This window comes from Corythoichthys intestinalis, chromosome 3, assembly GCF_030265065.1.
Source record: "Corythoichthys intestinalis isolate RoL2023-P3 chromosome 3, ASM3026506v1, whole genome shotgun sequence".
NCBI lineage: Eukaryota > Metazoa > Chordata > Actinopteri > Syngnathiformes > Syngnathidae > Corythoichthys > Corythoichthys intestinalis.
The window spans coordinates 38,843,489-38,857,221 of NC_080397.1; the positions used below are offsets into that span (position 1 = coordinate 38,843,489).

At 41.0% G+C, this 13,733-nt stretch overlaps 1 protein-coding gene across 2 annotated transcripts in view; it reads left to right on the plus strand.

The window, feature by feature from the left end:
• Nucleotides 1-13,733, plus strand: part of mtmr3 (myotubularin related protein 3) — a 47,867-nt gene that overhangs the window by 25,394 nt on the left and 8,740 nt on the right. Inside the window, exons 18-21 of one of the 2 annotated variants that reach the window (XM_057831047.1) lie at nt 1,634-3,158; nt 3,233-3,343; nt 7,506-7,594; nt 10,120-10,146. In XM_057831047.1, the coding sequence (XP_057687030.1) occupies nt 1,634-3,158; nt 3,233-3,343; nt 7,506-7,594; nt 10,120-10,146 (1,752 nt within the window). The remainder of the gene's footprint in view (nt 1-1,633; nt 3,159-3,232; nt 3,344-7,505; nt 7,595-10,119; nt 10,147-13,733) is intronic. The other variant, XM_057831049.1, reaches the window with a different exon arrangement.

A 13,733-nucleotide genomic window follows, 5' to 3' on the forward strand; every position in this document is an offset into this window, starting at 1 on the left:
CTCTTGACAGCTCTAATGCAATCAGGAAAGCGCAACAGGAAGTTTCATTAGCTGTAGCATCTACCACTGAACTCATCTTTTAAAGTGAACATTAGATTACATTTTACAATGTTCTACTAAGTACGTGTGACTCGTATAAAGTTACATTGGAGAATTTTTTTTCTGAATGCTCCCATTGACTCATATAATTAGTGACGTGATTGAATAATCATATTTCCATGCCATTGACGGCAATAGACATCCAATCCATTTTAACTGAGTGGTGCAGCCCTTCCGCTTCAAATGGATTGTATGTCTATGGCAACCAATCAGTTAAGAAATGAATGCCTCCAGAATGGCTAACTTTGTCGAGTGACCTCTGTGAAGTACGCCCCCCATCAGACGCAAGTTAATGTACAAATTACACTACCATTCAAAAGTTTGGGGTCGAAGCGACCCTAAACTTTTGAACCATAGCGTATCATATGGGATTTTTCATTATGTACACTACGGTTCAAAAGTTTGGCGATTATATTATTGGGGTCGCTTAGACCCCAAACTTTTGAATGGTAGTGTATGTCAATCTTTTGTGCCGGTTTGTGCTGTAAATCGTTTTGTTTGTGCTGCTATCGTTTTTTAGATATTTACAAATCTTTTATAGGTCAATGTGAAGTCAACCAGCCCCCTATTTTGATCCAAACCGGATGAAAATTGTGTGAATCATTGTGCTGGTTTGGGCTGTAAAAATTCCCGTAACAGTTTACAGTAACAGTTTTGGAGATACAGTGGTTCCGCGACACACGATACTTTCTACAGCCGACGTAAAATGTTACGCTTCATTTGTCTTTACATATGATAACATGCTCGAAATATGACTATTTATGACAGCGTCGCAATTTTATTGTATTTTTTTCATTTATCTCTCGCACATTCTCTCATCAGTCACACGGTGCATTCAGGAACAGCATGCAAAACTCAACTGCCATATTAGAATCCAATTCGTTACATTATTATTATTATTATTCCGATTTGTATTTATAATTTATTTGTTTTGCTTTTTGGAATTGTACCTGCATTATTTATTAAGAATTTAGCATAGGCTTTTGGGCTGTGGGACGAATTAATGGAATTATAATGTATTCTTATGGGAAAATCCTGCTCGACATACGACAATTTCGACATATAAACCAGATCCTGAAAGAATTAAATTCGGATGTAGAGATGCCACTGTAAACTGCTTTTAATTTGGGGTGAAGATTTCATATTGCGTTGCCGTTTGTTTGTGATACGTTTGTGCTGGTATACTTTTGCGTCTGATGGGGGGGCCAACTTCACGAAGCCTCTAAAGAGAAGTAGTTCAACAGGGTGCTCGTTTTTGCCTGGTGGTTTGATATGCAGCAGCCGAAAAGCGTGACAATGCTGAAATCACGTGAAAACTGGATCGACCCCAATCTCGTGACTAACCCGATACTCCGAAAGTAGCCCTATTTGGCGCTGATTAGTATTTAGTAATGGAGTATCCATGAGTATTGGATCGGGACGACACTGCCGTCAACGGCAGGGAATAAGTTGTTAGTCGGTGCTCTATGTGGACAGGCGGAAAAAGGTTTGATTAGGCAACACATTAAAACTGTTCTTTGTTTTTTAATTTTAGATGTACGAAGACGCGTTCCTTTGACAATTTGCCCAGTGCTTGCGAGCTGGGAAGCTCACTGGCTCCGAATCGCCGCTCCAGTGACCCAAATCTCAATGAGAAGTGGCAGGACCACCGGCGTTCTCTGGATCTCAACATGGCGGTCGAGCCAGACGAAGGGGGCGACCAGGATCACGACGTGCACTGCAACGGATTGAGCCTTTACCCGAACAGCGTGAACACTGAGCTGGATGATCCGCAGGACCCGCGCTCCGATTCGAAAGAGGGAGTCCTCATGCGCTCTGTAGCGAGTCAAGAGGAAACTGAGGTCGCGGAACTGTCTGTAGCAGTGGGCGTAGCCGAGGGCCAGATGGAGAACATTCTTCAAGAAGCTACAAAGGAGGACATGGGAGCAGATGCTCAGAGAGTTGTGGGTGCTGCTCTCACCCATGTTATTAACACGGCTGCTATGGAGGCGGAGGAAAAGGTCTCAAGAACTGAAGATGAGGATGATCAGTCTGTCAACACGACTGAGATCCGAGAAATGTTTCCTAATGGTCACCATCCGGAAAATGGTTTTGCAGAAGCCAATGAAAATATTGATGTCGCTCCTACGCCTGCACAGATTGTAGAGGATTTGGAGCACCCTAGTGATGTAGAAGTTCAAACGCAAGAGCAGGTGGAGGAGCAAGTTCTGGAGAATGGGTCTCAACAGCTAGCGTATGCTCATGAAAACTTTGAGGGAAGTTCGGGTGAGCCAGAGCCACCTTTACCTCAAAGGACTCTGAACGGATTTGCTCACAGGTCATCTGAGGAAATCGATACAGATGAAAAGACATGTGCTGCTGGTGACCCTGACCCAGTTTTGACAGATTCAGGGGAACTCTCAGATAAGAGGGTCTCCATTATGGAAAGCTCTACAGAGACTTTGACAGAGGAGGTCTGCAGCAAGTTGGAACTTCCTGTACAGCCTGTGGTCTGTCAGAGCCGTATGGCTCACAGCAACGGCCAAGACCAACGGCCCTCCTCCAGGAAGGACAAAATGTCAGAGACCAACGAAAACGGCTTTTTCCCATCGTTAAACGGGGTCAGCAAGCGACCCTCTGTCAGTGCCTTCCAGTATGCGAATGCTGAGCTCACCCACGACGGACTTTGTAACAGCGACAGTTCCGACGGAGAACCTTGCGGGGGACCTCAGTGGGTGAAAGCCAATGGCGAGCGGGCACCGCTGAGCCGGCAGGTGTCCCTCGCGAGCTGTAACTCGTTGATCATACACCATCGAGGCAGCTGCTCGCAGCAACGTTGGTGCCACGCCCAAACGGGACGCGCCGCCGTCAGCCCAGAGCAGCCGTCGCGCAGCCACTTGGATGACGACGGGCTGATGCTCCACACGGACGCCATCCAACAAAGGCTCAGGCAGATTGAAGCAGGGCACCAGATGGAGGTGGAGACTCTGAAAAAACAGGTACAGGAGCTGTGGAGTCGCCTAGAAAACCAGCAGCACGCCGGCTCCCATCGGGTCAATGGAAGCGGGGGAGATGAAGTGGTAAGAAAATAATGCCCATCGAGCGTGAAATCAGCTGACCAATATAAAAATAGACCAAATCTTCTTTCTCACAGACTTTGATGACCGACTCTGAATACAACATGGACCCTAACTGTCTGTCACGATGCAGCACGGAACTGTTCTCTGAAGCCAGCTGGGAGCAAGTGGACAAGCAAGACACTGAGGTGAGCTGCACACTCACATTTTAATATACAGGCAGTCCCCGGCTTACAACGTACTCGACTTAAGCGATTTCGATTTACGGCGCAGGTTTTTTTCTCTCGCACAAACAGTACCTAATTGTACCTCACAATCTTATTTTTTACTGTATTAACATGACATGTTCTGTCCTCACTAAATGTGAAGTTCAGCTTGACAAAGCTTTTGTGCTTTTTGAAGCTTTTTGCTTCCTTCATTTTTGACAATTTGTAAAGCTGTAACATAAATACTGTATGTACATGTCTGTTGTCAAAGTACACTCATTTTAACAATAAAACACTAGACACAAAACGATTAGTGTTTAAACGTACATCTAGTCTGATCAATATGTGAATTTAGTAGATTAAATGAGCCTAATTTGCCACACAAAAGTCCGCTATCTTAAATGCTACCAATGCTGACGTATTTACAATTCTCGTTGCAAATCGCTCAAACGTAACTCCACAAACTGTAGCTCTGAACTTAATTACAAATGCATACATAAATATATATTAGCTAAAGCAAGTTACAGCCTTATGTGGGCCAAACGAGAGCGCAGCTTTCCTTTGTCAATGTGAGATGTCTGAGTGCTCTTATATGGGGCTGTAATTGAACAACAGTCCAGTCAGACCCAACGCTGCCACCAGAGGGCAGTGTATCCTCCAACATTAATCAAAATACAATACTTTTGGACTTTTTGAAGTTATTTTCAATTTTTAAAGGGTTAATTCCAACTAACATGGAAATTTAGATGATCTCGCCAGCGTATGAACGGAACTCGTTCGTAACCCGAGGACTTGGGGGCATGCTACTTTGTGGTTTTTCACTTATCGCTGCGGGTTCTGGTCCCCATTAACTGCGAATAATGAGGGATCACTAATATTAATTGTTAATATGCAGGATGTTTTAAATGACCAAAAATAGTTACTTGCTCTATAAAGGGTTAAAGGTCTTACTGTAGGTGTCAACTTTTGAATCGCTGTCCACTGTAGTTACCACTGTCCCTGCCCTGGAAAGGAAACCGGAAATGTATATGTGTTTTTGAAATTGGAAAATGAGCATATTTGGGGTTTTTAAAGACTGGAACCCCCTTTTTTTTCAACCAGAAATACAGTGGTACCTTGACATACGATCCCTTCGACGTACGATCGCTTCGACACACGATCTTTTCGACATCCGACATAAAATTTTGACTCGCCATTTGTTTCTACATCCGACAACGTGCTCGAAATACGCCGATTTTTGACAGTGCCGCAGTTTCTTTGTTTTGCCGGAAGACGGACGCATGGCTGATTTTCTTGTGAGAGAAATCAACACTGGATCCAAAAAGGTTAGTGCAGGTGGAGAAAAAAAAAAGAAAAAGTCACACTTACCATTGTTGAAATGAAGATGTAAATGATAGTAAAATATAAGCATGGTGTGTGCATCCATGAACTGGGTCAACAATACAGGGTGACCCCAAAAAAAGTTTACACTCAGTTGACTGCTTGTTTAAAAGCCATTGAAACATATCTAAATAGGTTGTCATGCTTAAGTGATTCATTAAGGTCACTCAATGCAGCTGGTAATCTCTCGTCTCTACAATTCCTGTGCTTCTGCTGAAGATGAAGAAAACTTTAGCTGTACCTGAATTGCTGCGTGCCGGTCTGACACCTACTGAGATTGCAGCAAATCTGAGAATATCCAGATGTGCAGTCTACAAAGAAAGATACTGGGGCAGCCTCACGAAAACCTGGGTCTGGAAGTGCCGATTTGTGCGGACCAAAAAGTTGATTGACAAGGTGATATGTGGCCACCCCAGAGTCCAGATCTCAATCCCCTGGATTATAGCATATGGGCAACTGTGGAGGACAGTGCCTGTAAGAAGCCACAAACTTCTGTGGCAGCCTTGGAGAGGTCCATTGTTAGATCTTGGGAAAAGATGACAGCATCCTACATAAAGAAGACCTGTCAAGCGTTCCGCAGGTGCCTGGAGGCTGTTGTGACACTTAAGGGAGGACACATTGAAAAATAGAGTGTACTGTACATGTTCTTTACAATAATGTATAATTTGTGATTCAATTCTAATTCTAAGCTGAATAAACATGGCATTTAAGTTGTATTATGGCAGTGTAAACTTTTTTTGGGGTCACCCTGTACTGCCGTAGAATGTTGATCTCAGCCGGCGGTCTTCGTTCGTTCACCAGTCTTTATAAGTCAAGGTGACAATTCTTATTGTGGTAACATCCCCAAAGAAATCGCCAGCTGGGTCAGGTTTCTAATCATTTATTCCATCAACTTGTGCAACACAACACCAGCATCAAAACAGAAAGCAAACTAGAGCCGTGCTCTCTTGCTCACTGTCACGTCACCCCTGCGGTGCGTTCAGGTAAAGCAAAAAAGTCCGCCACATTAGAACCCGATTCGTTACGTTATTACAGGTATTCATTCATTCATTCATTATTACTATTATTACATTACTATTCAGATTTTTATTCATAATTTATTTGTTTTCCTCTTTGTAATTGCTATTTGCAATACTAACAGCAGTATTTATTAAGGATTTAGTGTAGGTTTTTTGGGCTGTGAAACAAATCAATGGAATTATAATGTATTCTTTTGGGGAAATCCTGCTCGACATACGACCATTTCGACTTACAAACAAGGTCCTGGAACGAATTACCTTCGTATGTAGAGTAGAGCAGGGCGGTAAACCGAAAATTTACCGTTACCGAAATTCTTCACGATGACCGAAGTGATTTTGACCATGTCGGTAAATTCGGTAATTTAATAAAAGAAGAAAATATAGTCTTTTCATCCTACTTTGACTCTGTGTTGTTCGGCTATGTTCATTCACCTTTAAGAACGCAGACAGTGAGCTTACGTTTGGAGTCACATGGTTTTCAGGAAGCCAATCAAACAGAAGCCCGGCAGGCTAACGCTAGCTGCTATGCTAGCGGCTAACGCTACAAGTAAACGGGATGGAGTCGGGCTTAAGTTAGCTTCGCCAAACTTTCACCCGACATTAAGTAAACTCTTGACGGGTTCCAGATAGGGATGGAAAAACCGAGGCTTTCTGAAACAATGAACCACTTTTAAGACAATTGCCCTAAATTGAATCACTGTTTGACACGCTGCAAGAGCCCCATCTACTGGATAAACAGTGCACGTTTCTTTTTAAAAGTAAAGTTGACAAATTGCCTCAGCATTACATATCTTCAGTAGAATTAAGTGGATGTCGTCTATTTCAACCAGGAGATCGTGTCGTCATTAAGTGTGATTTACACAATTAAAGTTGACCTCTTTAAGCCTGTGTCTTTGCTTTTGTCTGTGAAGATGTGTTCAAAGCAGTATTTGTAATACACGACAGTGCTAGTCTTGTAAGTGGCTCGTCCTAGATGACGGGGAGTAACTATGTATTGTTTATTTTTTGTAAAAATTACAGTACAGTAAGCACAGTGCTTGGGAACAGCAATATTATTTATTGCATACTGTAAGGATTTCCAAAATCATAAGATGTAAATCATTGAGCCGAATAAAAGAAAGGTTTGTGAAACATTTTATTTTTTTAATTAAGTATAATTTCTGGGGGGCGGGTGGATGTGTCGTATTTGTATCTATTCTAAATATCTAAACGTATGCCACTATCTAGTGTATAACAATACGGAATGAATTTAATGAAATTCAAGTGATGATATTTTTCAAGTCATACAAGCTGTTATAAATGTTCACACAAGAATTCTTATTGTTTACAAGATTTTTTTAAATACTTAATGTTTAGACTGCATGTGCAATTGTTAAATTGAAAGCTGATAAATAAATTTAACGAGAAACGGTTAATTTGTATTCCATGCTTTGATTCAAATTTTCAAATTATATAACAGTTTGCTTGGGCAAAGTTATCGTCATTTATCGTTATCGAGGTAAATCTGCTCAATTTATCGTGATACGTACTTAAGGCCATATCGCCCAGCCCTAATGTAGAGGTACCCCTGTATAAGCATTTGCAGTTTTTAAAAAACGGAATATATGTATCATGAAAGGATTCGCATAACATGCCCCGTAAATTATATCTGTGTCACATGATCTTGTCCTTGTTCATGATTTTCCAGCCCCATTAGGTTCATCTTATTTTGTCAAAAAATGCTTACTTTGTGGGCTTCTTTTCAGGTCACCCGCTGGTACCCTGATCATTTGGCTGCCCAGTGTTACGGCTGTGAGAGCAGGTTCTGGCTCGCCACCAGGAAGCATCACTGCAGGTAATTACCCAAAAACTGCCTCGACTTCATTCGCTTATTGTCATCATTTAGGGTGCTGTGGCAGAGTTGCTTCTCAGCTTGACCATTTCCTATGCACCCGCAGTGGTGTGCAACCACAGAGATGCAGAATGAGACTAGATTTAGCTGAGGCAGCCACTCCAATGTTGGTCGCTGTCAGTTTTCACTGCTCGCTCTGTGAGTGCTTTTGTCTTTTTGCAAGTGTAGCATTCCAGCAACATTTCCACAACTCCGAAAGGAGACAATGGGCCTCGTTCACGAATAAATACAACATAGGAATGTTCCTACTCAGTGCACAAGTTGAGCGTACACGCTTAGTCACCGTCAGATTAGTGACACGGGCCTACTGGCCTGTTTTTTTATAATCTAGTGATTCAGAATTCAGTTAATAGATGGAAGGCCATCCGTATGATGCACTCTAACCAATGAACAGAGAATTCAAGTTGAGATTGATGGCTCTGTAGCCTTCGCATTGCGAAGTACACATTCAGAAGGATTATTTGTTTATGTATTTGTACTTCACACCTCTGCCTTAACATGGAAAGATCCCAGAACATTTAGTTTTTTTTAAAAATTATTATTTAACTACATTAAATATATACATACAGTATAGTCAACTTTTTAATCAAAACGCACAACCCACAACTCTGCTTTGATTGGATAACTTTTTTTTTTTTTTAATTAAGTCAAGTCAGTCCTATTAATGGGGTCACATTTGAAAACTTTTTCATCCTCCTATGAAAATATTGTGTGGCCTTTAGAGAGAAATAAGATCATAGTTTATTTATTCATTCATTCAATTATGTTTTGATCGGGCTGACGTTTGTAGACGACCAAGTTTTGCAGTTTGTCATGTTGTGATTTCAAAGAAGAGCATCAGTTTCATAGCGATGGCCCTTCAGTGGTGTCCTACCCCCACGCACACTGTGCTGGTCACAGTGGCAGTGTATGGAGGTAGAACTAGATTTGTGTCTTTATTATTCAATCCAAAAAAAGTTGCTTCAATCAAATAAAAATGTGTTTGAATGCAAAAATAAATTCGATACTCAAAAAAATATATTTGAAAACAATTTTTCTTTGAATTTTTTTTTTAATTTAAGTCCAGGTTTTTTTTTTTTTTTTTTTTTTTTTTTTTTTTTTTTTTTTTTTTTTTTTTTTTGAAACAACATTTTTGATTGAAGTCATGTAATTTTGCGTTTGGACCTCATTTTGGCTAGGACATTTGTTTCTTTATTATTCAATCAAAAAATAAGTTGCTTCAAACAAAAAAATATATATTTTCAAAAGAAAAATCACTTCAATCAAAAGTTTTAAAAAATTCAATCGTAGAAAAAAAGGTTTGAATGTGAAAAAATATTTGAGACTCAGAAATTCGCATTTGAACACTTTATTTTTCATTCAAACTGTTTTCTTTGATTGAAGCAATCCTTTTTGTGTTTGAGCCATATTATGGGTAGGACATTTGTGTCTAAATCATTCAATCGCAATAAAAATTGCTTTAATCAAAAAAATTTTTTTAATCAAAGAAAAAAATCATTTGCAAAAATATTTTTTTTGTTCGAAATATTTTTTTTTTTGAAGTATGACTTTTTTTGAAAAGCAAAAAGTGTTAAACTTTTTTTTTTTTTTTTTTTAAGTGGAAAGTGTTTTGAACACACTTTTTTTTTTTAAATGGAAAAAGTTTTGAAGGCACTTTTTTTCCCGATTGAATCATTTTGACACAAAGATTCAAATTCAACGCTACTTCCGGCATGTTTGAGTGGCAGGTGACTACGCCAATGGCATAAAAGTATGAAGCAAGAATAATGTCCACCAGGGCTCCATCCAGCCATATAGAGTCCAAGCCGAATATAGGGCACCGGTACGGGGGTGTGACATCGGCATCTCACCGGAGTACCCGCGACGGTACGTTGCCCTGTCGCGGCACACTGGTCGGACCCTGATATAACCACCCAGGCACGGAGGCCAGCTATCGAGTGGACGGCCCGGGAGTGAGACGACACTCATCCAAAGCTGAAGCGATGGGGCTCCCGGCGAGGACACCGGCGACTCGCCGGTAGTCCACTCGCTTAATGGGCAGGCTAGTGTCGGGCCACTTGCCGACCACTCCCATACCGGCGCATCTCGGACATTCCGGTTGGAACCAAATTGCCAACTGTCACGTCAGGGCAGCGGGTGAAGTTCGCCGTGTTGAATCACATTAAGCAGCAGGGCACCATACTCCGGTGAGATGCCGATGTCTTTTTCTTCGATTGAAAATATATATTTTGATTGAAGCAACTTTTTATTTGATTGAAGCGACTTTTTTTTGATTGAATAATAAAGACACAAATCTACCTCCATACAGTGCTTCCAAACGGTTTTATGTTCCAAAACATTCCACATTGTCCTAGAGTGGCTGTGACAGATGAGCGATACATGTGTTAAGTTGTTCATGTAGTGTTTTCATGTTGTTGTCCTTCCTGTTGAGGCAGCTCTTCTCTATTGTCTGCCCCTCTCCTCTACAGTGGCAGGCAGCCTGTCCAGGAGGTCTGGTGAGATCCGGCTCCTCTGCCTACCCTCCCTCCTCTCCCTACCCGCACTATACCCCACCCTACCGTAGCCTGGCATTGCTGCACCCTTCCTTCTACAGTGAACCCCCATTCATAGTAGGGGATGTACTGTATTTCAGAATATTAAAAAAAAAATATATATATATAAGCTATATATACAGTGCCTTGCAAAAGTATTCGGCCCCCTTGAATCTTGCAACCTTTCGCCACATTTCAGGCTTCAAACATAAAGATATGAAATTTAATTTTTTTGTCAAGAATCAACAACAAGTGGGACACAATCGTGAAGTGGAACAACATTTATTGGATAATTTAAACTTTTTTAACAAATAAAAAACTGAAAAGTGGGGCGTGCAATATTATTCGGCCCCTTTACTTTCAGTGCAGCAAACTCACTCCAGAAGTTCAGTGAGGATCTCTGAATGATCCAATGTTGTCCTAAATGACCGATGATGATAAATAGAATCCACCTGTGTGTAATCAAGTCTCCGTATGAATGCACCTGCTCTGTGATAGTCTCAGGGTTCTGTTTAAAGTGCAGAGAGCATTATGAAAACCAAGGAACACACCAGGCAGGTCCGAGATACTGTTGTGGAGAAGTTTAAAGCCGGATTTGGATACAAAAAGATTTCCCAAGCTTTAAACATCTCAAGGAGCACTGTGCAAGCCATCATATTGAAATGGAAGGAGCATCAGACCACTGCAAATCTACCAAGACCCGGCCGTCCTTCCAAACTTTCTTCTCAAACAAGGAGAAAACTGATCAGAGATGCAGCCAAGAGGCCCATGATCACTCTGGATGAACTGCAGAGATCTACAGCTGAGGTGGGAGAGTCTGTCCATAGGACAACAATCAGTCGTACACTGCACAAATCTGGCCTTTATGGAAGAGTGGCAAGAAGAAAGCCATTTCTCAAAGATATCTATAAAAAAGTCTCGTTTAAAGTTTGCCACAAGCCACCTGGGAGACACACCAAACATCTGGAAGAAGGTGCTCTGGTCAGATGAAACCAAAATTGAACTTTTTGGCCACAATGCAAAACGATATGTTTGGCGTAAAAGCAACACAGCTCATCACCCTGAACACACCATCCCCACTGTCAAACATGGTGGTGGCAGCATCATGGTTTGGGCCTGCTTTTCTTCAGCAGGGACAGGGAAGATGGTTAAAATAGACGGGAAGATGGATGCAGCCAAATACAGGAACATTCTGGAAGAAAACCTGTTGGTATCTGCACAAGACCTGAGACTGGGACGGAGATTTATCTTCCAACAGGACAATGATCCAAAACATAAAGCCAAATCTACAATGGAATGGTTCAAAAATAAACGTATCCAGGTGTTAGAATGGCCAAGTGAAAGTCCAGACCTGAATCCAATCGAGAATCTGTGGAAAGAGCTGAAAACTGCTGTTCACAAACACTCTCCATCCAACCTCACTGAGCTCGAGCTGTTTTGCAAGGAAGAATGGGCAAGAATGTCAGTCTCTCGATGTGCAAAACTGATACAAACATACCCCAAGCGACTTGCAGCTGTAATTGGAGCAAAAGGTGGCGCTACAAAGTATTAACGCAAGGGGGCCGAATAATATTGCACGCCCCACTTTTCAGTTTTTTATTTGTTAAAAAAGTTTAAATTATCCAATAAATTTTGTTCCACTTCACGATTGTGTCCCACTTGTTGTTGATTCTTGACAAAAAATTAAAATTTTTTATCTTTATGTTTGAAGCCTGAAATGTGGCGAAAGGTTGCAAGGTTCAAGGGGGCCGAATACTTTTGCAAGGCACTGTAGCTATTTTTTAAAAATATAAGCTATATATAGCTATTTTAAAAATATATAAAGCTATATATAAAAATAACTTTATCCCAATAACTTGCTCTAAACCAATTTACTAATGCATATACATTTTTTTTCCCCATTAAAGTTTTGTTTGTATGAAAAACAACTTCTATATAAACATGCTTGTGATATAAATTTTGAGTGATGACGTGACTCGCAGCCCACCATTTACTGCAAAATGGACCCAAAGGGGTGTGCTATGTTTGCGCTAGTTGTTGGGACACCCCTTTGTCATTGAGGGAGTTGGTACGCTTCATCAGCCGCGACGGAGGCGCTGCGGTTGACGTCATTCACCCGAAATTTAATACAGTGGTACCTCGACATACTATCGCTTCGACACATGACTTTTTCGACATCCGACGTAAAATTTGACTCGCCATTTGTTTTTACATCCGACAACATGCTCGAAATACGACGATATACAACAGCGCCGCATTTACTTTGTTTTCCCACAAGACTGACGCACACCGGATTTTCTTGTGACAGAAATCAATATGGGTTCCAAGAATGTTAGTGCAGGTGGTGAAAAAAAGGAAACAGTGATGCTTACCATTGACATGAAGATGGATATGATACAAAAATATGAGCGTGGGGTGCGCGTCGGTGATATGGCTCAACAATACAGCCGTAGACTGTCTATCAAGGGAGTCCTCCTCTGTTCGCCAGTCTTTATGAGTTAAGGTGGCAGTTATTATTGTGGTAACAGCACCAGCTTCGTCAGGTTTCTAATCAATGATTTATTCCATCAACTTATGCCTAGTGTCCCCCACAGCAAGTAAACTAAGTGAAAGTGAAACCAAAAAGGCTCACTCTATCAAGTTGCAGGTACACCACGAAAACACATCCGCCACATTAGAACCCGGTTTGTTACCTTATTACAGGTATTATTATTATTATTAATATTACTATTATTATTCCAATTTTTATTCAAAATGTATTTGTTTTGCTCTTTGTAATTGATATTTGCAATAGTAACATCAGTATTTATTAAGAATTTAGTATAGGTTTTCAGGCTGTGGAACGAATTAATGGAATTATGATGTATTCTTATGGGAAAATCCTGCTCGACATATGACCATTTCGACTTGCAAACAAGGTTCTCGAACGAATTAACTTCGTATGTAGAGGTACCACTGTATCTCAATAAAGGTAGTCCCTGGGTTACGAACGAGTTTTGTAACCCTAATTTCCGCGTAGGTCGGAATTAACCCTTTAAGTACCCCTAAATACCCAGCTATCCAAAAACATGCATTATACGTCATATTAATAAAACGAAGTAAAAAATTAGATGGCTAGATATTACTTCCCTCTGGTAACACCGATCACACCATAATTCTTCTTCCAACTGACATTCATTAATTTGTCATGTCAAACTGTGAACACACTATTAGAAAATAAAATACAATAATGACAAAGAGCGTACAAGATGCTATAAAGCAATAGAGACATACAGGTATTTGCTTACAAAAACATACCTCAATGGCTGTTCAATAATACCGAGGGAAATAAGGTCCAAATCTTGGGCAATTCAACACGGAAAACGGCAGCTATTAGTGGCCAGCGGTGAAAACGAACACTGCTCAATAAGCTAGCGGGCTAATAGCGAGCTAACGGGTGGGCATCGCCGAGCCCGCGCCATTTCTCTGCCTTCTTGAAATGTTAACTAGCATTCACCCACGCTTCCCAATGTGAAAGCAACGCTCAAAACTAACAGAAAATAGCACTGCCG